The sequence below is a fragment of the Diadema setosum genome, chromosome 7 (assembly GCF_964275005.1).
Source record: "Diadema setosum chromosome 7, eeDiaSeto1, whole genome shotgun sequence".
NCBI classification, from domain to species: domain Eukaryota; kingdom Metazoa; phylum Echinodermata; class Echinoidea; order Diadematoida; family Diadematidae; genus Diadema; species Diadema setosum.
The window spans coordinates 974,976-1,002,815 of NC_092691.1; the positions used below are offsets into that span (position 1 = coordinate 974,976).

The following is a 27,840-nucleotide window of genomic DNA, read 5'->3' on the forward strand; positions in this document are numbered from 1 at the left end:
CAGCGCCTTTCAAACCACAGTTACCGCTTGAACGTCGGGGATTTTTTGTTTTCATTTTTCAATTTATTCTATTGTTTTTTCCTACCCTGTCGTAAATTTTGCCAAAGGGTAATTACCACATTACCCTGACAGCGTAATTACCACGACAATACCCCGATAGCCCTAATATGTTAAAACGCTCTTGCAGTACTATTCCTTTTGATATACACTCAACACGCATGCGGGAAAATTTCCAGTGTATGTCTACTAAAACGGTATACCCCTCGCTCTCTCTCTCTCTCTCTCTCTCTCTCTTACGGTTTTGTTGCCCGAAGCGAGGAATTTTATTCTCCGGACGTTGTCTGAAGTTTCCGGGGTAAGGTGTGCTAAACCAGGGTTTTAGAATTGAAATTTAACCGTCACGTGAACACCTTACGGGAGGATTTTTTTTATAATAAAAGGAGGAAAGATGAATATTTCAGTTGAAATTTAAAAGTGTGAATTCGTTGTATATCTGTCACCTCTCGTTCCGCTCATGCTATTTTTCTATGTACTATAACAGGGAGCTTTAGATTTGCTGCGCGGACGTTTGAGACGACGCTTGAGCTTGACCTTCTCCTCTTCCCTGTGTCGATCTGAAATTTAGCTTTAGATTACGCTGAGACGCAACGTATAAAGCAGTGGTATAAAGCAGAGCCTTCTATTAAATTAATAAAAGGCTCTGGTGTAAAGAACAAAATGGCGCTCCCATAATGATCGGTGCATGAAGTAGCTCTCTACGTCGTGAACTGAGCGGACGTAAAAATAGCCCATAACGCGTAGTGAAAACTTAGGCGGGTGAGCTATAAATAAATCGACTTTGATACGCGATTCTGTGCATGCTTAGACCATTTTTTCCCCCCTGAGCGTCGCCGTCGCGAAAATCTAAAGCTCCCTAATGTCAAAATAAACGGCAGTTAACAGAGTGGCGACAGATATTACGATGACATCATAATTTCCACAGTAGGATAATGAGAGCGATCAAAAAAAAAATGTAATCATCAAATATAGGAAAAATAAAGAAGTTCTGTGGCTTTGCATGATATTCTCACTTCACTGATCAAAATTCATTTTGAAAATCTAGCATTAGAGCCTAAAGAAAAAGTTGGTTAGAAAACCCTTCATCTGTTCATTCAGCTGCGTACGCACAAACGCGCGAGCCAATCAATGCCACAGGACGCTGACAGCGTCTCGCGCGATTTTTCCCCTATAATATCTCAATAAAATGCATAATAGCAAAGGGGATCAATTTTTCTTATATACACTTGGTGTACTACACTTTCGGTATGAATACACCTATGCAAGCCACATGGCTTTGATAACAAGGATGTCTTCCAAAAGCGATCTTGCGTAGCGGGCTCCTCAGACTGTGGCAACGTCGTGGTATACAACATTTAAACAATGAACCTTCCCCCACCCCACCCCCCAAGTTTTCTCATTGCCTTTGTGATATGATTTCGTCATCACTCTTAGCCGGTAGATGTCTTTTCTTTGTATCGAGCTGACTGCTCTAACAAAGTTCTGGAGTTCGGTGGAAGAGCTCGACAGCAGCAGGATATTGGTGGCCAAAACTTCTCTCATTTTCGTTGCTTTAGTCCTTGACAATTCGTCGCATTTAAAGTTAAAAAGAAGAAGAAGAATGATTTTATGGCGTTTTGCTCTTCTTTGCCTTTTGATGGCTTTATGGATGTTTGCCAGGGGCTCGTGCGATGACAGAAATGAAATTCATCTTCAGAATGGCAGATACACCAACATTCTCGTCGCAATCGATTCGGACGTTGAAGAAGACAACACATTGATAGAACACATCAAGGTATGAGTTTTCACCCAATTTCAGCAGCACGCTGTTGCCATGGTCGCATAGATTACAATTGAAGGATTTCCTATTTAATTACATATACTTGGAATTCCTATAACAGATGCTTTCAGAAATATACACACAGTGGGGTGTTTCTTTGCTAATTCATTTTGCAAATAAATCACTTCTGTCATTGTCTGTGATCTCTTCCATTTATCACTAAATTGACTTCTATTTCTTTTCCATTCGAATATTCAAATTTAGATTAATTCATATCACATATTTGTGATCCGTTTGTTTGAATAAATTATGTGTGATTAAAAGCGTTTCATCAGTTCGATGATCCATTACAACTTGATATCCCCTATCTGATTTTTAGCCTTCTGTCCCGACGGAGGATGTGCAGTCCATCTTCAAGTCAGAGTGTCTTAAACGTTTTTGATACTAGATCTCTGTAGCGCTTTTGTTTCAGCCGTTTTCGCGACACTCTTCGACAGAACATAAACCAACAGTATATTTCGGAATTTCTTGTTCATGTCTTACTTCTCGACTTACGACCCTACCCTTTCTTTCCTCATTTTTGCCCTCCTCCCCCCCCCCCCTTTTTTTTTTGGGGGGGGGGAGGGGTCATCAGGTCGATTATCACCACTTCATTTATAGTTGTTAGAAAGCGAGGGGGGGGGGGGGTTGAGAATATTACCCTTGGCATATACCATTGTATACGTCAGCAACATTTTAATGAAATGTATATACCTGTCACGAAAAATGTGATATCTTATAATAATCCATGTATTTTCAAAAAAAAAAAAAATCTTCTATAATGACGTCATAAACAACAATGAAAGCACCGAAATTTCAGAAATTCATAATTACTTTGAATCAAGTTTCCCCAAACTTTCACTGATGTTTTCTCCTAATACAGTTGTTTTCACTCAGTCCACATTTACCTTGAACTTAAAACATTCCATAAAACTGTCATTTAAGCCACTCTCAAATCTGATTCCGGCGTAGACAATTTAAATTTGGTGTGTAACAAGCATGACAAGGGGATCGAGATATAATTCAATGGCCATGTTTGATCGTCGCGTTGTATATTTGTGTATGTGATTATATTTCGATGCAATAAATTGTTACATAATTTGGGTAAGTGGCTGCAGGTACAATTTAACATGATTATGGCCTAGTTGAAAAAGATCCAAATCTGTTATTTCTACGTAATAAATTGTTCGTTCAGAAAATGAAGCACCAGTGTGTGAGCGGAATGAAGGTTTAAAACAATTCTTAGCGCCTTCTTTGGCAATATAAAGATTTTCTAGTGATGGTAATATGGATTGCTCCATGATTCCATCACCTTAATTCGGTAATATTCATATTGAGGGAAGTGTCATTAATGAAGATGAGGGCAAACAATATTTCAGTCTGTTAGCCTAGCCTACTCATTACACCTGTATTAAAGTAATCGTGCTATTATCATTGCTCGGGTATGGTACTTAATGCCATGAAAGTCTTACAAATTCAAACACTTAACGCATTTACATAAATAAACTTTAGCATATTATGTTGTGTCATTTCAATTTATAATGATTTTTTTTGCATGCATCTATTGTATAACATTTTAAACGTACGAAAAACATATAAATATGTTTAAAACATATATGCATAATTATTCAGCTCAGATCAATTTAGTTTATATTTTGACAAAAAAATAATATACACTTCTCTCGTTTTGATTAGATATGAATGATTGAAAAGATACATTGTGAAATGAACAAATTCTTAAAGCGAAGCAATTAAATAGCTTTAGGCCTATATAGATGTTCAATTCAATATTCAATACCATTCTGTTTTACTGTCCACTTTGGAAAGTTCTTATGTCTGCGTACATACACATTACATAAGTACAAATATAAAATGATTACATACACAATAATTATGACTGTAATGTACGAAAATGGACTGCTTCTATGAACGGCGACAAACGAGGTATGCCATCTCTTTAGAGTTCTTGATGCTTGAGCTTTATAGAGCAAGGGTAGCATAATTATCTTGATGAAGTGTCCGCTTCTTATCTCGTTCCCTTTCATGTTATCAAGGAAAAAGCAGTGAAAATGTTCACTCTTGAAGGAGTGGATAACAGAAAAGAGTGAGTTCAGAGTGAAATTGGAGTGGATTTTTTGAGCGAAAATATTCATTTCACTAATTTTTGGTTGACCTCAGGGATCACTAAAAAAAGCTTTGAGTGGTCCCAGAGGTTACTCCAAAATTATTAAAGATAAGCATTTTAATTCAAAATTCACTCCAAGTTTACTCTAAACTCACTACTTTCTGTTACTCACTCCTTCAAGAACGAATATTTTCAATCGTTTTAAAAAGTATTCTACAGTCTCATGATCCTATCTCCCAATACGGTTCCCCCATCCCTTCCCTGTGTTGCTGCTGTTGTTGTTGTTGTTGTTGTTGTTGTTATTGTTGTTTTTCGGGCCGTGGGGGAGGGGGGGGGGGGGCTCGGAGGACGAATTAGATGTTCTTTCTACGTTTGTGTATATATATACTAAAGACGAGAAATCGTTACCATGTTTAGAATGACTGCAAAAAATTCAACTTTGTGCCTGTTGAAGTAAGGAAGTTCCGTGCCGACAGATCCGTTCAATTCTTCTTCTTCTTCTTTTTTTTTTTTTTCATCAGGACACCTTCAAGACAGGCTCGGGGATTCTATTCAATGCGACCCACAACAGACTGTACTGGGGTGAGATTCAAATTCTCGTTCCCATCACATGGAGTGGAAAACCCAACGTCTACGAGACGGCCACCTACCAATCGTTTGGGAGCGCCAACATCAGGGTCGTAGATGGAGCTGCCATGGATCCTTCGGTAATAAACCACGCCGGGTGCGGGGAGCCAGGGCTGGATATGACGCTAACATCCGGATACCTCCTGCAGAACGTTGACACATGCAGGGGTAGGACATGCATTTCGACCATTTATGAATTCAACAGCCATTTATAATTGTTATCACCGCATAAATCTTGCAATTTATTTGTTAAAATTTTGTCAAGACATATAAATGAAAATTAGTACAGAACCAATAGTAACGTAATTAGAAATTGAAGCGATTTCCTACAGGTAGATGTTTTCATAAACGTTGAATTGTAAACATGATAAAGTGAAAATGAACCACAAAGGCTTGTAGTCGCCATCAATGACATCAATCAATAGAGGGCGTGAGTGAGTGTAGGTTAAGATGAGAGAACGAGAAGGAGAGAAAGCGAGTCCTCATCATGGCACATTTTTTTTTTTTTTTTTTTTTGTGATGTACCCTTTTTTTTTGTCGATCCTTCAGACATATTTTAGACTTCAATAATTAAACACTTTTTGGTTTGGGGCGTATGGAGAGGATGGATAGATTTTACTTCAATCTCTATAGATCAGATATATACTTCGGTGACCCGCACCTCGTCATTGTTAATGTTTGTGCATATTTGAATCACATTTCGTCACTGAAATTCTATGAAATCCCACTCACATACAGGAAAAATGCTGATAATTCCAATGGAATCACAAGTTCACTGATCGATATCGAAAATTTGCAGCTATCGTCGTCAAACGCGAACGATGCGGAATAGTTGCTCGCTAAAGCCCCTTTTACACTTTCACGGATTGCTGCACAGATGACCAAGGATCGTCATCCGTGGTGTTCCGGCATGTAAAATATCAATTTTCCTCTCAAAGCCGGTGTGAATACGATCCCAAGTGGGTGTCTACACGGACAAGTACGGAGGCTACACAGACAAGTACGGTGCCTACACGGACAAACAAGGAATGAACGCGGATCACAGCGGAAACGATACGGAGCTTACACGGATATCAAAGAAGAACACGGATGCAACTGGGTCCCTTCGCGGTCCTTACACGAATATCCCCAAAATGTTGACAGATGATTTTTGCTTTTGATTTTAATACTTTATCATTCTCATTCCTCCAGAGCTAAGTATACTGAGAGCACCAGAAAATATGCAGCAGCCTACACACTTCTCTGCTTGTGGACACCATAAAGTCAAACCTGTTTGTTGCAAACTGTCATGATTTTTGTGGAAAATCATGACATAAACAAAGCAAAACTAAATAAACAAAGCAAGGAGGTGTGTGTGGGTCACTTTAGCTTCTCAGACGACTACTATACGAACAGTATGAGGGGTTGATTGCTGTACTGATAGGGGAAGATCTGAGCAAATTTCATGGACTTTATGAGCTTGTATTGGCAAAACACCCTAATTTAGAGCCGATGCTAATACGGACGTCCCGATGTCTTCACGAATTGTCCCAGAATGAGTACGGAGGCAACACGGGGTAGCCGATGCCTACAAGGAAGGAATACGGAGGCAACACGGAGTAGACGGTGAAAACAAGGAAGAGTTCGTATTGATTTTCATCCGTGATGTCCGCGAAGAAAAATTAAGCAAGCTTAATTTTTTCCGCAGACATGCCGGAAGATCAAGGATAATGACGGAAAACTTCACGGAGTCAATACGGTTATGCCGGAAACAGTACGGGTAATCCAGGATCGACGATCCGTGGTCATCCGTGATGCGATCCGTGGAAGTGTAAAAGGGGCTTTAGGAAGGGGCCCGCAACTCGCCACCCGCGCTCCTATAGACAAAGCACGTAAAAGGCGTGTGCGGGTGACCGAGGTGTTCCAATAGACACATACGTAAAAGAGGCGTGCGGGTGACCGTGATGATACTTATAACAAGTATTCCTAATATAAATTTTAGATTTTCGCGAAAAACTGTTCCGTTTTCACTACAATTTGCTTGGTTTCAAGCGTACTGAACACATTCACGGGCATAAATTGTTTAGTGCGCTTGTAACAATTATAAGCGGGGTGACGGTATTCGGGCCCCTGACGAGGTGCGGGCACCTCACTATGCATCTTCTAGATCAATAAAGCGTCACTGATTTCTGCTTGTCTTGTCTAAGGAAAAGCGATGGTACGGGAATGGGGCCGCCTGAGATGGAGTCTTTTCCCCGAACACTTCACGGGATCAGGTTACGGGGAGGCAAACCAGTACCAGAGTTGGACCACACATCGCTATGAACCAACAAGGTGTTCGCGTGATATAACCGGCGACATGAGAGACGGGAACGACATACGGTGTCGGGAGGATCCTATTGGGGAAGTGGCCAAGGAATGTGTCTTCATTCCTGACAATGAGCAAACGACGAGCACTTCTCTTCTCTTTGGCTCGCACTGCGTAGACTCTGTGAGTTAACAAAATCAATACCACTTTGGTTATATCTACTATAGTCTTACATAGCACATAGAAACCTGCAGATGAGTACACCGCTGGTCGCATAGTAGGCGGTTCACCTAAAATTTTTGATGGTTCAATTTCAAAATTTTGCAGCTTAATACCTCCCTGAAAACTTATCATATTTAGGCAGATAATACTTGGGCCACTGGAATCAAAATAAACTGTATGATCGACTGGAGACATGTATAAAATAGTTGGTGGAACTGTCGCAACCTCTTAAAAACGACATAACATTTTGGTTATTTACCAGTAAAAATCAAATACACGGATATCCGAAGAATGTCAAAAACTTATTTCAAATTATTGTAATCATAATTCTCCAGATTGATTTGTTTGTTATAGAAAGTACGAATTCTATGCTTATGATACTGACATAATTCTATAATACTAAGGGTCGTAAAAAGCATGATAATGTCATTACACCACACATTCATGATAAGCAAAATGATTATAAAAATATGCTACATAGGGGTATATCTAGTTTTGTCATTGCAGAGGTAATATTTGACCAATTACAGCTGTGAAAGAGACTGAATTTTGCCAAGAAGTTTAGCGGCGATCTTGCAACCCTGGTCGCGTACCGTAATAGTCAATAAAACTGTCGACATTGGTCCAAAAACGGCATTACAATAACCTAAACAATCTGTAAAACAATGCGGAAAATCCTGTATAGATTAGATTTCATCAATTACAGAAATGCAAGCCGTTGATAAAAATGCGGAAGCGAACGGCCACGCCAACCCCCTTGATTGTCTTCAAACGGAGATAGCTTGCATGTATGCACGCGTACACGTAGCTACAGCAAAATGTTCCTAGATATATGCAATCTTGCAACGGCAATACAGACATACACTAGATACTGCAATGAGTTAGTACGGCTGATTTCAGAATAGCCTCGTTCACAATGATTTACATCTTAATAATGAACGAGAATCAAAGGTAATTTGCTGGCGTTACTTGCGTTTGACGTGAGTTTGCGTTTAATCGCAAGTCGAGTTTCTAACAACTGCTAATGTCGAGCCTTTATATATATATATATATATATATATATTTATGTATATGTATATAAATATACATATATATATATATATACATATGTATACCTTTAAAATGTTCATCATGTAATTTTGCACGTGTTGAACTTCGAATGTAATTATAAGAAGAAGAAGAAGGAGTTTCGTGCACGCCATTTGTAGTTCAAACATGGTTTTTATCCACAAATAAAATCTTGTAAAACTGCAAATGGTGTACTCGAGACTCATTCTTCTTCTTATAATTACACACATACATATTTGGAGAGCAATTCTCATGTCTTGTCGTACCACAGATCTACCAATTTTGCGACACATCAAACCACAATTATGAGGCAGATAATCTACAAAAACACCACTGTAGAAGGAGTGCCTGGGAAGTAATGAGAGGAACCAAAGACTTTACTAGTGAGGATAACTTTCCCGACCCAAACCAAGAGGACACTGAACCTTCGTTCACCATCCTTCAACAGCCTGTCCGACGAGTGGTACTTGTCCTAGACATCAGTGGCAGTATGTCAGTGAGTAGAACTTCCAAACGAAGAAAAATCTGGTCAGTTTAGGAGTTAGTGTGACAAGCAAGGGTGGAAATCAACAAGCACAACAGTTAAAATTTTGCTCAGAATTCGATGAAAAAGTAGGAAAGTTGTGAAATTGTAAAATTTGTTGATTTTGCAAAATAGCTCTGGAATAGGCGATATGAGTAAACAAATGAGTGAGCTGATGATTTCATCACCACACAGTTTTCCATTGATGGTGTACAGAGACTGACGATCATTTACTTCTTCTGCTAATGAAACAAAGATTAAAAGAGCAAAACATATGTGACCCTGCATCACAAAACCCACAAAAAGTCGACAGACATACATTTTTGAGAGTAGACTCTAAGTTTTAAAATGATGTAAAACTCAATTCAAATTAACCCAATCTGCTAAACTATCTAAATATGGAAATGAAAGCTCACACTCTGGAAAAGAGGCTCTCAAGTATACAGAGTTTATTCGCGCGCTTAATCTTACACAGCCGTGCTCTGTGCAAAGAATGAGACAAAAAGACTGGATGTAAAACTCCATGGCAGCAACGATGTATGGATTTTCCAATTATTGAAGCTGAAATTAGGCATGCTCTATTAACACATTCTATCCATAACTAACAACAACTTCAAAGCAGTGACATCATATTTTAGAGTTGAAAGTGAACAGTGTGTACAGGGTTTTTGATAAATGAAAAGACATACTTAATCACAATTTTCTACAAAAAGTGTTTTACAAAAAACAGCTGAAAACACAATTTTACATTAGTTGTATCATTTCAAACCTTAGAATAATAGTAGAAGAAAAATTGCTCTTTCAGAAAATATGAAAAACTCAAGACGGACTACGTTGGCCACTTTCACGTGTTTTGATTGCTCACGTAAAATCGGAATGTGCGACTTTTTGTTGATTTTGTGATGCATGGTCGCATAGTATTGTTCCTGGCTGGATAGCTTCAGGTAATGATAGCTCAGACATAATCAGGACTTGATACTCGGCTACGAATGCATTGAAAAAAAAAAGAAAATTGTGTTTGTGGTAACTAAATGCTAATTTTTAACGTTTGTGCTCATAATAGTTCACTCTTTCTTTTCAGACTAACGTTTAACTGGTCCGAATATCTTCTGGAATAGTCACTTACACACATTTGCACCAGAGGAATAGTTATTGATATTCTCTAGTCGAGAACTAAAGACATGATATAAAAAGTAGTTAAATGACTGGTTGTATAGTATTATTAGCTAAATAATTATGAAATGATGATTTTGATTGAAAATAAAAGATTGTGATTATAGATTATTTTGCATCATTTCCCATAAACATTGCCATCATGGTACTAAATGCAAATTAATGCAGTTATTGCTTTACTTCAATTGATACAAATAACTGCTTGCATAGAACTGGATTTAACCCTATGCTGTAATTTCGTAAAACTTCATTAATGCTCATATCAGATTGGCAAGAAAACTAGCAACTAACAGACAACAAACAAAGAACGTTTACTCCAGCAATACAAATTTTATGAATAATTTCGGGGAAAAACCCCAAGGCATATTTTCTTTCCAGCGTTGAATATATTTTGAATGTCTTGTCCCCAACCCTAACCCCGTCCTCGGATTGAAAAGGGGACTGCGACTAGTGAAATCAAACATGAATGCAATTTTATATATTTTTCTCTGATTTGGTATGTCGTCTACCGCAAGACATCAAACAGAATCGACAAGCTGATTCAGTCTGCAGCCATCTTTATTCGACACTACATCCCCGCTGGAAGCCACCTTAGCATCATCGTATTTCACACGTATGCCACAGTCAACGTTCATCTTACATTAGTTCAGAACGACGACAGCTCTCGAGACGACCTGCTCAATGCCCTGCCCACGGTGACTACAGGGGCTACATGCATCGGATGTGGCATAGAGGCCGCTCTGAACGTGAGCCTCTCTCCACCTATTGAATTCATATTTTTGTTGCAATTTGAGTTGAGGAAAATTAAACGTAACGACGAGAGAAACTGATGGACTTTCATTTCACGAAACGGGCAAAGACTTAATATGTATAGTAAATTCTTGGATTCTTGCATGGGTTGGGGATAGGCCTTGGATACCAGTGTTGGACTGCTGCCACTAAATCTTTAAATTCAAGTTTCAAGTTTCAAGTTTCAAGTTTATTTCATATTTCCACTTTCTCAGTGATGGGATTACAAAGTGATTGACAATAAAACAAAAGTACAAAACATACACAACCATATCTTGTGTTTGAGGAAAAAAAACAAACAAACAAACATTACACACAAATATAAATGGTCGTTTTCATCTGAGGCTATTACAAATAAATGTCAGAAATATGATGGGGCCTACATAAAAGCAATGATGCTTGTAAAAACTGTAGGTTCCCGAATTTATAGGCGTGAAATTATACCGAGAACGGACATGTTTATCTCGACCAACTTAAATTGTACCAGTGCAAAATCAGTATCAAAAACGAACTATCGAACCACATGAATACTTTAGTATCGCTTAAACGAGATTGTACATATTTCGCCGTGTTTACACACACATACACACACAAAAGTGCTATAACGGTATCGTCAAATAACTTGGAGCTGCAGACAAAGACAAAAGACTGGGGGTATTAAAAAAAAAAAAATGTTGCTAAGAGCCGGGTAGTATGTATCCACTAAGTAATAGCCGTTTTAGTTTGCGTTTGAAGGTGAATAAGGATAAGGAAGAAGTAATATCTTGAGGGAGGTCATTCCAGTATCTGGGACCAGTAAACATAATTGTTTTCTTTGCAAAAATAGTGCGAGTACGGGGAAGGTGATAAGCGTCACTCTGACGAGTGGGGTAGCAATGAAAAGAGCGATTTCTTTTGAACATGTGAATAAAAACGGATGGTAATTCATTAGTTGTTAGTTTATACATGAAAATTCCAAGATTATAATAAAATAGGTCTGGAATTTTCAGAATTCTGTTTAGATGAAAAAAAAAAACAGTTGGTATGAGCAAAATATCCGGCGTGGTTTATAATTCTTATTGCACGCTTTTGAATACGAAGAAGGGAATCTAATAGTAAATTGATTGCATTTCCCCACGCCAAAATTCCATAATTAAAGTGTGGAGATATTAAAGAAGAATATATACTCTGCAAAATATAAACAGGGAACAAATGTTTAAGCTTGTTTAAAATTCCAATATTTCTGGACAAAATTTTACTTACAAAATTGATATGAGTTTTCCAGGATAATTCTCGGTCAATCCAAAGCCCTAAAAACTTTGCGTTATTGACCTGCGTTAAACATATATCATTTATTTTGATCTCATGTGGGACAACATTCAAAGAATTACTGAATACCATATAATAAGTTTTTTCTATATTCAGGGATAATTTGTTGGCATAAATCCAGGATTAATATTAATATATATAACAACAATATTAATATATATAACAAGAATTCGTAATCATTATTATGTCCTTCATAAAGATTTCCTTTTTCTTTTTCACGCAGGTACTTGGGGATACTACAAATGGAAGCTATGTACTTCTGCTAAGTGATGGTGGAGAAAACCGATCCCCGTATATTACGGACACCATCCCCGCAATTAGTGCGTCAGGTGTTGTGATGGACACCATTGCCGTCACCGACGCGGCCGATGAACAGATGGAGGATCTTTCATCCATGACAGCTGGAAAACCTTATTTCTGTATTGATGGAGGTAGCAGTGCTTGTCTTACAGAAGCCTTCCTAGCAACGGTGTCTGAACGTCCAGAATTGAACTTCGTTCCCATTCCAATTCAGGTGAGTATAAGAAAGATGTGCTCCTATAGCTTTTCTTTGTTTTGTTTTGTTCATAGTGCAATTATCCTCTTCTCGAACAGTCGAATGGCACAATGTGCCTGGTTGATACCTTTAGTTGACTTAGTCTAGTCACCTTGACGAACCGCGAAGGGACTTCATCATGAGCTCGAACTAATGCTTTTTCATACACCGGAGCACTCGAATGGAACAGTCTACCAATAAACTTAAGGCATGCCCCATCTAAACATTCGTTCTCAGCCCAATTTTGGAGGGCACTCCACTGTGCCCAAGTATAGTTCTGTTTTTTTCTCCTGTTTTTTTTTTATTTTATTTTTTTTTAGTAGGAGAAATTCAAGAATATGATGATGTAATGCGTTACATAATATTTGTTAAATTTTGAGTTTAATATATATATATTTATAGTGTATAGTATGTTAAGATATATACAGATTTGATACTGCAAACTTGAATTTGATGTTGGTATTGTATAATTATCATGTGTCTATTTGTATGTATGTGTTTATGCAGGGCCTCCAAGAACAACAGTGTTTAACCCAGTGATGAAGTCACCCTGTGAAAATAAAACATATAAATAAATAAATAAGGCTTGTTTTTCGTGTGTGGGCATTTAGGTACATAGAGCAACTTACCAGCAGGTTAGTATCTAGCTGCTCTTTGCGATAAATGAATGAAGTGGGTTCTTTTGTGTGTGTAAGTCGTGAGTAACTCACACAAGGAATCTCCATTCCATGTCCTATCAGAAGGACAAAGTGTTTTGCCTCATATTATAGAGAAGACGATAAGATTACACACAACATTGCTACACTCGGCTACACTCGAGAATCGAACCCGAGTCCTTCGGATCTGGAGGCAGGCGCGCTAGGGACTGAGCCAAATCACCGCCCCATACTTTTAATGAAAAGATAGAAACATAGGCCCTACCATGTATTCTCACACATAAATACATGAAGCTTATTCCGACTTTATGAGGTGTACTTTGCTTTATGCTAACTTTGTTTTATGTCAAGTTCATAATATTGTTTCTTATACATTCTGTTGAAGAAAGAAAGTGAAAATAAAGTTTGAATTTGAAAGTTTGAAGATGTTGTCGACCTTGTTACGGCGCAATTTTTAAAATGACAAGTCGTTGACTAATTTCTTACTGTGACTAATTTGTTACAAGGTGACTAATTTGTTACTGTCTTTGAACATCATCTTGGTGTTAATAAATGAATGAATATACAGTTAGCTTTCTAAGGTTCCTTTTATGATCAAAATGTCACTTTGGGTGGACCACACAACATCCGTTATAAAGATTAAAGACTGACTTATCGGTAACGAATGACTGACAGCGTGAAAAGATGTAACCAACAAATTCCTAAATAATTAATTGATCAGATAATTGCATATTGGCAGTGACAGCATGTTTTCTTCGTGTATTTGAATATCATGGTATACAGCTGGATGTGGATCTGGATTTGGATCAATACACTGCCGGACCGGGTGGTATAGTGCAGCGGGGAGAGAGGGCGCGAACTAAATTGATCGTAACGAAGGTGGCTTTTTTTTTTCTATCTTGCTTCTGAAGCTCAGTTATCAGAGTTCGACGATTCCAATATTGTGTCCCCAACATATTATTGAACAACGTGTTTGGTATTATTTCTGTAGTCAGAAACGTGTACGACGGCAAATTTCACTGTTCCTTTCCAGTTGCGAATGGACGATGTAAAGATAGATGCATATGGACAGCAAGTTCGCTCTTTTTTCATCGGTGAAGGAGAGGGCAACGACACGGTGATAGCAGTAACTCGGTTCGTGTATTACGTCGTCGAAGTCATTGTCGAAGGACCAAACGGAGAATATTTCGATGAAAACTCGCTAGAATACGAATCAGACACCCAGAGAAGGATTCAATATATCACTATCCCCATTGCAGAAGTGAGTATGTCAATGGTATTTTATTTTTCGTTAGATTTACCCAACACTTCTAACAAGGACACCACAACTTCCGTAATACCAGAGTAATCAAAGGATCCAACACTATTCACATGAAACTCAATTTATCCCAGCTGATGAAAAAAAAAAATTCATTTCTTTTTTTCTGGTATACAGTCTCGCTCCTGGTTATGAACATTCCTTTTTCTTTTCTAATCTTTCGTTACTGTGATCACCTTTGTGCAATAAATTGTTTGCCATATCAAATAAGCCTGTGAGCTTGCAACAGCTCCTTCACGCACTGTCATTACTACTCCGATTGTATTTTGAGTTTTATGTGAAATTATCTTCGAATTATTGACATGAAAATCATATCACTTAAAGCGTTTCAAGGCATGCCAGTAATAATTACTAAAACGTCAACCAAATCTACTTTACTTCTGTTCAACAGGCAGGTAATTGGACAGTCACCCTCGTTAATACTCAGCACTACGACCAAACAGTGGGTTTGATGATCACAACCAAACAACGGAGCGGGACTGGGGTGGTGAGCGTTGACGTCATTCTAGGATCACGAGTAGGTTTATGCCCATTTCATGTTTTCATGTTCGCAGCCGGTGATTTGAAGAAGACTTATAGATCGTCACGGAAACAAGATGTGTTATAAAAATTACACAATTTGTGACTTCTCCAGTTTACGCCTTTTTCAAGAATAAAACAAATAAATCAGTAAATACATGTACATTCAATTTTGTTTATCTTGTCTTACGGAGGATTATCGCCAATCGAGGAACCTCTATTTCCTAAAAGCATACATCGCATAGATAACTGAAAATCTCCGTTTGTATGCCTCACAGTAAGACTCTATCATTAAGAATCCGAGCATAAACTCCCCCAACACTGTTTGTTTAAGAAGACTCGTGCTAACTAAAATTAAGACTTCTTTACGATTGTATCCAAGAAAGAGTACACGATGTCAGCACTCTGTGTATATCTTATATCAATGTTTGCATAATTTTATATTCATTGTCCCTCGCCATGCAGTCAAGGAAAAGCTCGCCTAGATGAGCTGGCAGTCAGCTGAAGGAAGTCCGAAATCATACGGATATACATTTCTTTTCTCATTTGCACAGAAACTATGATAAAGACACACGCACAAACAGACAACAAAATAAATCACTGCACAAACTGTGATGGTAGGTGATAAATCAAGAGACATGTTCATGATCTGTACATGTTTTTTCTTAATCATTTTGAAATGCCTAACTTCATGTTAATATTATAGAATATCAATCATGGCTCCACTCCCATGCTGGCGGTGTACGCTTTGGTGCAAAAAAATTACCAACCCGTTTTAGGGGCCAGCGCTGAAGCGATAGTCCAGAATGCTGGTAATACGTGGCATCTACCACTGTCTGATTCGGGAACAGGTAAGCTTTCATCACCGTCGTCAGCAATTCACTTGTTTAGAGTGTACGATACAATTGTAATTACATAACCACCTAAGAAATATGTACAGTTTACCATATTAACACTCTTCATCAGCATATCAGCTAAGCTGCGTGTGTAGCATGAAATATTTTGTACAACATGAAGAATAATATGACAACGCATATGATATCAGTATATGGCATAGCTCCTTGAGATGGCAATTCAACGTATGCCGGAAATTATGGAAAATTGACTTTGGCTACACATTTCATTGTGTTTTCATGTAATCTAACGTCGTCATAACAAATCTTGAAATCAAAACGCACATGCTCCTACCTAAAGGAAATGTTGACAAGGGTTCGAAGAATAAGCATTAAAATATCGATAAGTCGTATTATGTCTTCCTTCAAGTATGTTTTGACAGGATTAATGCTGCAGTCTGAGCTAAAAATTCTGACGTGAAATTCCGAGTTCACAGTGCTCTAGACTTGCTTCTCAATTTGTCTAAAGGTTTTGATAAGGTCAAAGACGACGGGGTGTACTCAGGAGTTTTTCTTGAATTCAACGGAGATGGTCGGTATAGCGTGGTGGTCACAGTTGAAGGTTTAACGACTGAGCCACGGATTGAAAACGGTCGGCGACGTGAGTAGAATCAAAATCCTACTTTCCGCTTACTTTATTGTCTTTTTTATGGCATGATTATGTTTGATTTGACAGCTTTACCTAAATGAATTGGTGTATACTTTGTTAGTTTTCTGATACTAGAAGTGTTAAATAAAATGGAGAAATTACCTATTGTACTCAACCACCCTCGCTTGTTATACTCATCTCAGTTTGGGCGATTGTTTGATAAAATGCACTTCAGGTCGCCGATCTGTTGGAACAACTGCAGCGCCCTCCCAGACGGGATTCATGCGATCTGCCTCGGGCGGAGCGTTCATTGTTCAGAACTACTCGGCCAATGCACCTGACATTTTGGCGCCATCTACCATCACGGACCTTAGGCATACAGCGTTATACAACATTAGTGCGGTGAGGCTGGTCTGGACAGCCGTTGGAGACGACCTGGATCACGGCCGAGGTATTATGTTAATTATTTAACACATTCCTGCCTCTCTTTCTATATTTACTACAATGAACATAAATTCACATTACAGAAAAGAATTCCAAAGTGGCTGTCATCCTGGCTGGAAAGCCTTAACCAACTGTCTTTTATGGTCGCGGTTTTTGTTCTTTTCTTATTGTTGTTGTTTTGAGGTGCCTGGAACGAAATGTAGCCGTCTTGTAGAAAAGAATTTGAAATAAGAAATACTAAAAGAAGGTATGAATATATTTACAGCGAATGTTCAACAAGATATAAGATAACCCAAGAAGGATAAGAATTTGATTTATTCTAATCAATCTTTCAAAACAAAAGGGATTAGTAGGCATTGAAACACACTTCCGTAATTATTGATTTTGTAGAATTATTAAGTGCAGCTCTCAAATTGATTCATTATTCATGATTTCATTTTTTTTTTCTTTATCAAATGCAATTGAAATAAATTTGAGACTTATGTGAAATTTAGCTGAAAGCATCCCTGGGTATTCTAGTCAAAGGCATTCATTGCAATATTGTGTCTTACACATTGCAAATACCGAAGAGGTATGGAAGATTTGCCTAAAAAAAAAAAAAAAAAATATATATATATATATATATATTCACTAATACGATATGACTATCGTGAATAGTCTCACGTCAATTGCCAAAGTAATTGATAATATAAAGTACATGAGTTGAATGTTTGACCATCGGAATTCCCTCGTTTACGAGCATTTAGAAAAAGCTGATGATACATTTGTTTGTTTGTTTGTTTGTTTTCCATTTGTCCAGCTTCATTGTATGAATTGAGATATTGTACTGACTTCACCACACTGAGGACCAACTTCACAGAGTGTACTCTGGTAGACAACGATCAGTTGGTCGAGGGCAACCTATCCGATATCGCAATCGCCGGCATGGAGGAGAGCGTCACAGTACAGCTCCCAGAAGGATCCCTGAATGTCTCTCATCACTTTTCCCTGCGAGCATCTGACGAGGCTGGCAACGTGGGTTCGACGTCCAACATAGTATCAACAACCGTTATCATTGCCGCTCTGGCAGACACTACCCAAGCTCCAACTTCCGGACAACCAACAGATATGTCGTCTGCCACAACAACAGATGACACAACGTCCTTATTGACTACCTCTGCTTACTTCTTCAGTTCTTCTGCCAGCAGAGCAGGGAGCACAGCATCGTCATCGGTTACCCCTACTGGCTCGCTAATATCTTCTGCTACGAGTGATGGTACGATACCCGCATTCGTTACCTCCATGGCCATCAGTAGTTCTTCAGCTACTAAAACTGATAGTAGTTCTTTCTCGTCGGTTGTCCCTACAACCTTCGGTAGTTCCTCTACTGGAACAGATAGTAGTACTTCCTCATCAGGTACCTCTACGGCCTTCAGTAGTTCCCCTGCAACCAGAACAGACGGAACTATGCCCCCATTGGTTACCTCTACGGCCATCAGTAGTTCTGCAGCTACTAGAACTGATAGTAGTTCTTTCTCATCGGTTATCCCTACAACCTTCAGTAGTTCCCTTGCTGGAACTGATGACAGTACCTCCACACTGGTTACCTCTACGGCCATCAGTAGTTCTGCAGCTACTAAAACTGATAGTAGTTCCTTCTCATCGGTTGTCCCTACAACCTTCAGTAGTTCCCCTACTGAAACAGATAGTAGTACTTCCTCATCGGGTACCTCTACGGCCGTCAGTAGTTCCACTGCAAGCAGAACAGATGGAACTATGCCCCCATTGGTTACCTCTACGGCCATCAGTAGTTCTGCAGCTACTAGAACTGATAGTAGTTCTTTCTCATCGGTTATCCCTACAACCTTCAGTAGTTCCCTTGCTGGAACCGATGACAGTACCTCCACATTGGTTACCTCTACGGCCATCAGTAGTTCTGCAGCTACTAAAACTGATAGTAGTTCCTTCTCATCGGTTGTCCCTACAACCTCCAGTAGTTCCCCTACTGAAACAGATAGTAGTACTTCCTCATCGGGTACCTCTACGGCCTTCAGTAGTTCCCCTGCAACCAGAACAGATGGAACTATGCCTCCATTGGTTACCTCTACGGCCATCATTAGTTCTCCTGCTACTAGAACAGATGGTAGTATGTCCTCATCCGTCGCAGTTATCACCACAACATTTAGTAGTTCCGCTACTGCCATGACTGAAACTGAGAGTAGTACATCTTCATCAGTTACTTCTGTGGCTGCAAGTGGTTCTGCTACTAGGACAGGTGGTAGTATGCCCTCATCGGTTACCCCCAACCAATTTTCCAATCTTTCTACCGAGCTGTCTGCAACTGAAAAGACCCCTTCACCCCCTGGTGTACCATTAACTACTGCAGAAGAAGGCATCAACGAGCCAACAGTCACCGAGGGAAGCTATCCTATGACAACGGACACACCCACTGAGGAACCATCTGGCCACAACCAAACCCTCATGATAGCCATATCGGTCGTCCTATCCATCACAGTCCTTGGTGGTGGCATCGGTCTCTTTCTTTACATCCATTCTTCTCCAGTGTTCGGGGGAAAGGTGCACCCTTCTGCACAGTGCGATACAGAGAAAAATGTGATGGGTACCAAGGAAGATGAGTGTTACGTAGAGGAGTACTCCGACCCCGTCTTTGATAAATCTTAAACCTATAGCAGGTGTATAGTACTTCTACTTTACAACAGAAATTTGAAAGCCATTAACTTTCAAAAGTATGAAAACTCACCGGCGACAACAATAAATCAAAGCAACAGTTTTTTTTTTTGTTTTAGTTTTTTTTTTTTTTTTTTTTTTTAAATCCAGATTGAGTCCAGCAGTGTTGATGTTGATCTCAAATGATAACATGGATAATAACACTGTGTTTTGCTGGGTAAATATCGCATAAATGTTTGCTTCAATCTAATACATCATACTTTCTTCCTATATAACTAGAAGTAAATACTATATTCAGAACAAGGATAAATCACCCGGAATGTCACGCCGTTTCGTTCTCACGGAAGTTTCATAGTCCAAGGTTGATGATCCAAATAAGGAAGGTCCAGGACTTGAGATCTGCTCTTAGAGATGAATCATGTAACAGACACTTAAAAAGAATTAATTTCGTCAGTTCTTTTCTACGCAATCAGTGGACAATTTTGAGGTGATGGCATCATCACCTCACTCCTTTGCATATCTATACTGACTGTTCGGGAACTACATCTATTCAGGTGGAATAGCCATGATTTTTTTTTTAATCATGGCATTTACAATGTACTCTGACAGTGAATAATTGCTGTTTATTCACGTCTATGAAGTATAATTGTTCAACCAGTAGCACTAAAAATATTTCTCGCAAAACTTAATGTTTGGTAAAACCTAGCAAACCTTAACAATTTCATAACTTCCCTCATTTTTAACCACGACGCGCAGTGGTCAAAAGTTGTACTCAAATTCTTACCGCAGCGGAGCCAATAATTTGAGTACGACTTTTGACCACGGCGCGCCGTGGCTAAAAGTTATTCTCTCTTCTTCTTTTTTTTTTTTTTTTTGTTCAGAATAACTTTAAGTAGTCCGGCAATGCCTTTTGAATTATATTGAGTGACATTTCATAAGGAATTACCACTTCATTTGAATTTTTTGATATATTGCAATCCATTATATGAAGAGCTTACAACCAAAAGGCGCTAAATCCATTGAAAAATGATGGATTTAGCGCCTTTTGGAAGAAACCTCTTCATATATATATATATATATATATATATATATACTTATATATATTTGTATATATATTTATATATATATATATATATATATATATATACTTGTATACATACGTTTGCTTCAGAAACGGATTTAATTTTACATCTTTTTCCGCACCCTGTCCGCTGACGAAGAGTGCGACTACCTGCTTGTACAATTGTGACTTGCGAGCTTCTCCGGCAGGAAGGAGTTTCCTGAATTTGCCGTTTTGGTTTTCCATATACTTGTATACATATGAAGAGTTTGTTTGCAAAAACCGATAAGTCCATATTTGCGAAATGGAGATATTTGCGATTAAAGGTCAAGAAAAATAAAGAGAATAATAAGAAAATTTTTGCTTCTTTTGACCATAACTTAAAAAATGTACCTTTATATGTAGTGACCAATATATCATTTAGAAGGTATTATTTTATACTTTATGACAAAGACCGTAACTCAAAATCTTCAAAAATGGACTTATCGGTTTTTGCAAACAAACTCTTCATACATATGCATATCTTCCTTCTTTTGTATACATTTATAATGCCACGGCTATGATACCTTTAACCTATGAAACAAAGTATATATTTCACTATTGCTTTCACCTTTTAATGAGACCTCTTCCCTTTCAGTTTCCAGAATGTATGTATATTTGGTTTATGTGTGTTATATGTGGAATGACAACATCAAAACTGAATAGTTTTATTTATTTTCGCCATTGAAATCTAGAGAACATACCATTTAAATTCATTTGTCAAGAACTATCATTTGATAGGGGAGAGAGAGAGAGAAAGCGGGAGAGAGAGAAATGTGGGGGATTTAATTATTTGTATTAAAATGTTGCATGAAAGTATGTAACAAGCATTCACTAAAGTAAGAGCTCTTGGTAAAATTTGAAGAAGGATATCATACATGTAAAAATACTACCACAGCTACTAGATTGACGGCCTTGCTTTGTCTTGACTGCCCTTTGTGAGTTCTAGGAAGAGCCAGATTTTATGTATTTACTTCCAACTCGAATATCTATTGTATATTTGGTAGATGGTCATTGTCTTGTAATTTTGTCAGTGTAGATTGTAAATCGTAGCTCACTTAGAGTTTTGTTTTCGTTTATTCTGTTTGTTTGCTTGTTTGTTTTGTTGTTTGTTTGCTTGTTTGGATTTTCCTTGTGTGCGTGTGCCTGTGTGTATAAAGGCGTGTGACTCGGGATGCATGGATCATCAAATTCTGCCTACGTTTTACCTGCTGTTAAACATGTTTCGATGTTACGCATCCTGCGGAATCCAAACTTCAAATGGATAATAAAATGCTATACAGTTCAATTAAAGTTATTTCTTCTTCTCCATGTGTTGCAGCTGGGTGCACGTGGGGAGTTACACACCCACTAGTCATTACAGTTCACGATTCATACAGCCTATAGCTTTTTGCTAATAAGGCAGCTCGCTATAATTTGAGGACACGCACACAGAGAGCAGTGGACATAGAATATAAACAATAAACAAAAAAAAAATTACCCCTAAAACAAATCTCTGTAATTTCTGAATCAGTAACCTCTGAGGAACTATAAATTTGAATACAGGGGCATTAAGTTGCATTTCTTTGCTACCTTTCATGTGATATTCAGTAGATATCAGTCGGTTACGCTTCAGGGACCACGTCCTAAAGGCAAAATGGTCACTTTTTTAAGTTCACATGCCCTATTTCGTAAATTTGATTTAATGATATCGGAACAAATTACAATTTTCCAGCATAAGAAAGCATGCAACTCACGATTGATGTGCCTCCTATATGACTTGTGGTCAAAATTTTACGATTGAGTGACCACGGGGTCAACATTGCCAAGATGGCAGTTTGAACATGTTTCCTGTGTTAAGATCATTCCAACAGATGGAATTTATGTTTTGGTGAACTAACAACAACTTTTGCGCACAATATTGGTTAATTTACGGTTTAACGAGCAGATATTATAAAACAAAGAGAAAATCATATTGAGATATGCAGTAAGCAGTGCTTTCAGTTTGTGCACTTGAATCAACTGAATGACATTTTTTCATTGTGTTTAAAACCGATGAGCAGGTATACAGTGATCCTGTGGCATTTCATTCAAGGTGTCACGCTTCGATGAGCACGTGGGGCATGAAAACTCTGTTTACCCTACAATGCCCTATAAAAAAGACTACATTCAATTCCAGCGTTGTGTGGATTTCAGAGTCATTCGTGGGAATTTAATAGTGTAATTTCATTTTAATAAAAAATTCGCTATGTTATGCTTTAGTGAGCACAACAAATCTGCCTATCAAAAAATGGGGTTTTGAAACTGCCACTTGATACGATTTTAATGGTAAATTCATGCTTCTTTGCGACAAGACCTCAATTCATGTATCCAATAACTCACTGTAGCAAAAACGCAAATTGTCAAAACCAAAATAAGTGCTAAATTTCAGCATGTACATTGTATTTCCACCATTGATAAGAATGCGTTCTTACAGTAAATGTCTAGGGAAGCAAATGTTTGATAGAACGTCAGTGCTTTCATGATAGAATGACCTTAGAAAATAAAAATCGAACAAATTTCAGTTAACTTTGAATTTCAATTTAAAAGGAATGTCAAGCAGTGCATGCATATAATTACAATTTTGCAATGATTTTCCATACTTCAGTCACTGATTTCTTTTTATTATTTTTTATTCCTTGTTAAACGCCCCCTTTTCATTCACAAATCAAAGTAATAATAATTCCACAAAAAGGAAAAGGATCTTGCTCTTGCATTATTGCAAGTGTCAATTTCGTGTGAAACAAATTATTTTTGATGAAATTTTAAAGAAACTGAATTCATAAGGTTTACGAAATTTCTTTTCTTTATGAAGAAGTATGTAGGACCTAATGTGAGAATACAGATATTACCCAACCTGCATTATATTGTCAGAATTATCACATGGAAAGTCTGCAACCATTCGGGCGTATTGTTTATAAAGAAGTAATCTGGTGATGTCATGTGTGTTGAATGTGTCGAATAGCCTTATCATATTTTCCAAGAACCTAACATGTCTTCTTTGGTCACACACAAAATATAAAAAGTTTGTACATTATATCAAATATTTGCTTCCTTACTGTCATACCATACTTCCAACAACGGAACAGAAGGGAAATTTGGCACCTCCTGACTGTTTAATCATGTTCATTTTTACTGTGAGTTAATGCATGACTTCAGGACGTCACCAAGAATGAAGAACTTAACGCCAAATCAGTATCTAATAGCAAGCTCCCAAGGAATTAATTTCCACAATTGCTCACCTGTGCTTACTGAAGGGCAACGCAGTGAGACTTTTATCCAAATAAGATCGGAATAGAAGAATGCTTCAATATGTAATCAAAGGTAGCTATTGAAGTTTAATCCATTGGCGTAAAAGGGGTTTTCCAGACTCACGTGCTTATTGAGGCTTAAAATTTCGAAAGAAATGCCATGGGTCATAGGCCATTTTCAGTGCACAGAATGAATTACTAGTACTAGAACAATATATATGCTTATTGTAGGCAAACATTCATTTGCTTTCCAAAACATGAATTTCGTCTTTTAAGATAAAATTCACCCTGAGAAACATGTCAAAACTGTAGTATGTTATGCTCAACCGTGAAATTTTTCCCACAAGTTTCATGGTACGATGGGAATCGCATAAATTGCATATTGCCTTCCTTCTTCTGCTGGTAAATTGACATTTGTACCCATATCATCAAATCGAAGCTAAGAAATTGAGCTTGTGAACTTCAAAACTTGACCATTTTGCTTTTAGAATATGCTCACTGAAGCGTGACCAACTGATATCTACTGAATATTATTTGAGAGGTAGCTGAGAAATACATTTACACGCCCCTGTATTTAGATTTCCTCAAAGGTTCCAGATTTTGAAATTACAGAGATTTGCTCTAGGGGCAACTTATTTTTTGTTTCGTGTTATCATTCCAGGACAGGCATGCTCATACAAAATCCTATGTCGTCGTACTTTAGTATAATATTGAAAGACGAATTTTTAGTGACAAATATTTTTTTTTTCTGATTGGTGATTTGAACTGCCTCTCATGTTTACAACCTGCACAATATTTTGCATACGTTTACATGGCTATTTTACACCAAACAGTGTTCACTCAAGTGTGAAAAATACCTATTAAAAAGACAAACTGTCAGTAATCTCTGGAAAAACCCACTCCAGCTATAAAAAGCATTATTTCTGCCTATAGTGTGGTAGTGTGAAGCTCGTGGGCCTGTTGATTAGTGTCTATATCCCGTCACTGTCTGTGGACTGGGATAAGACTTGTGGGTGTACAGGTGTATGACTCTGGGACTTTTTTTGTCATTGTCTAGATCTTGGGAATACCCCATGTGGCTTATGACGTAAAACAGATTATTATCTGAAGAATAGAATTTTGAATTGACGAAGAATCTATCAACCGATGGACAGAGCATTCAGCGTCGAGGGGTGCAGAAGAAGAAGAAGGAGAAGATGATGGTGATGATTTACAACATTTGTAGGCCTATAGCGCCTTATTATCTGTTGTAGAAAGATACATCTCGGACGGAAACTTGTGATATCTTGACTTGGAATTACAAGAACAAAGGACGTTTATGGGGTTAAATCCAATGACACCTTACAAAAACAAATGATTTTCAAATTCAAACATTCTCACGCTTTTCTAGCAGAAATATTAGTCAAAATGTTTATTCACACTTAAAGAGAGGGGATGATGCCGAAATACTGACACTTACATACGTGCTCAGCTCATTCGAACTAAATTGAACTATTTTTTTCCGGAAAATTCTCAGCAAACTTTAAAGTGGAATAATAGGAAACAAATAATAACTGTGGAATATTTTGGACGTCGGAATAGTTTTTAGCAGTTATGATTTACAGGGCGAGCAGCCACCCCTCCTACACCTACACCCCCCCCCCCCATAAAGCAGTATCACAGAAATTGTCCATTTCATGGACAATGAGTAAATGAAATGAAATGAAATGAAAATATGCAATATAAACACGTTGAAGATAATGCGTTTTCTTGGGGGGGGCGGAGTGGTTGCAGTTGTTTCATTGTATCATATACGATAACTTTTGTATTTTTTTATCTGCAATCCAAAGGGCGTGTGAGGATTATGATGTCATATTCATTCCTTCATATAGTATCCATGTGGTTGTGGAAATACAAACGAATTCTTCAGATCCATTTAAGTTTTTATGTAACATTCAATCGAAGCTTCTGTCGTTCTCTATGTTTGAATTTACTCTATTTCAGTTTAAGTAGACCGTCACGACGTTATGAGCAAAATGAGCTTGACAAAAAAAAAAATGCAAACAGGCTTTTGACGCATGTTATTTACATGAATGAAAGGTTATTTTGTTTAAAGGACGTAATACAGATACGTATCTTACTGAGTAAATTCATACTACTAGTATTTTGTAATGCGTCATACAAATATTCTATGCCTCACTTTGATCAGATATTGTCAAGACATCAAAAATTTCTATTAGCCAGATAAGAAACGGACCTCATTTTTTCCAGACATCACATCTTCAATTTTAAATTTCATTGTTTGTGCTATTTTTTAATACTAACAACCTATAACATGAATTTAGATCTCGACTCAGACAAACAGTAATTTCCTCACTATACTCATATGGGACAAATTACCTCCTAGTTCATATCACCATTAACTTTTTCGATTGCTCGTCTTGGATTTCTTTCTTACCTCCTTATTATCGATATTTCCTACAATACATTATATTCAGTTCAATCATCTCATTGTTTTTTTATGTTTATTCTTTTCAAGTTCATAGCACACACGATCAAAGTTGGAGGACTTTGTTCACACAGTCATAGATTGTTGTCAAGGATGTCGGGCATAACAAATGAGATAAATTCCCTCTGACTGCACTTACTTAAGTGACAAATGAGGAATGCGACGCTTTTACATATGTGTTGTTTGCAAAATATGCTGGCACATCAATAAGGACAAAATATATGACTGCATTTGTATGTGTGTATGTGTGTGGGTGTGTGTGTGTGTGTGTGTGTATTCGTGTACGTCCCTATCTTACATAAATCTGCAGTTAGCTTAGACATCTGAAATGAATTCGTGGAATAATTGGACTATTAACTTTTTCTCTAAATAAAAGTCTGTTCGCTCAAGTCATTATGCTGGGGATTTGATATAGAGAATTTGCACAATTCCCATTAATATTCTATTTCTGCATCGTTGGCCAGTGTAATACGTACTTTATAATCTCCGAATTCTTCAAGACTTATCTTATAACCATCTCCCCCTTTATTCCCCCCTCTCTCTCTCTCTCTCTCTGTCTGTGTATATTCTAACTATCTATACAATGCTGCATATATACATAATATACATTATATATACAATTTAACAATATTTTTGATATATTTTGCCTTCCAACTTCCTCATTACTTTCGAAATGTAGATTTGGAATATTTTTTATTATTTACCCAGTCTGTGATAATGCTTGGCATTAATCAGTAATACAGCTGGATAGTCTTAATGACGCATGTATATAATAAAATGAGGGTAAATTCAATTTTATACGAATAGAGAATAAAGGTTAAGGTATCATGGCAGTTAAAGAGCAACTGATGGATGGCAGAGGTGTAAGTTATCTAGGTATTATCATAAACTCAATACGTCTACACATGCACTTTATACGCACACATATGATACATTCATAATATCATATACATATTTCGAGTTATAGACAAACGGAATAGATATGCTCTTATGGTATAGAGAAATGTTAGATGAATACAAAGAGTGAAGTATTTGATAATTTTCTTTCTCTCTCTCTCTCTTACATCTTGCTCCGTTTTTTTTTTTTTTATGACCTCCATGCTTTTTCAACCACGTAATTCCAAGATCTGCATGAGCGGGGAATAATCAATGAACATTATTTTGCCTCCCCTCTTCCTCATTGCTTTCGCAATGGGCAATTTGGACTGAACTTTACCCTCTATTAAGTCAACTCCGTATAGTACCTGCTGGTGCTTTTAGCGTGTGGGAAGGACACATGCAAAACATAAATGATCGTTATTTCCATAACTATTCATTACAGTCCTACGCTTACAGTCCTTTGCTATGTGAATTCATCGCATGCTGATGAGTGAATTAAGGTGAAAG

The 27,840-nt window shown here is 37.7% G+C and overlaps 1 protein-coding gene across 1 annotated transcript; it reads left to right on the plus strand.

Annotated features, from left to right (window-relative positions):
- The first annotated feature begins 1,693 nt into the window (after positions 1-1,693).
- Positions 1,694-18,081, plus strand: LOC140230541 (calcium-activated chloride channel regulator 1-like). Its single transcript, XM_072310685.1, has 13 exons — positions 1,694-1,831; positions 4,502-4,775; positions 6,794-7,077; positions 8,456-8,680; positions 10,396-10,626; positions 12,201-12,491; positions 14,202-14,429; positions 14,878-15,003; positions 15,712-15,856; positions 16,368-16,499; positions 16,723-16,938; positions 17,731-17,945; positions 18,001-18,081. Exons 1-13 carry the CDS (start codon positions 1,694-1,696, stop codon positions 18,079-18,081), a joined length of 2,586 nt encoding a protein of 861 aa, XP_072166786.1.
- The last annotated feature ends 9,759 nt before the right edge of the window (positions 18,082-27,840 follow it).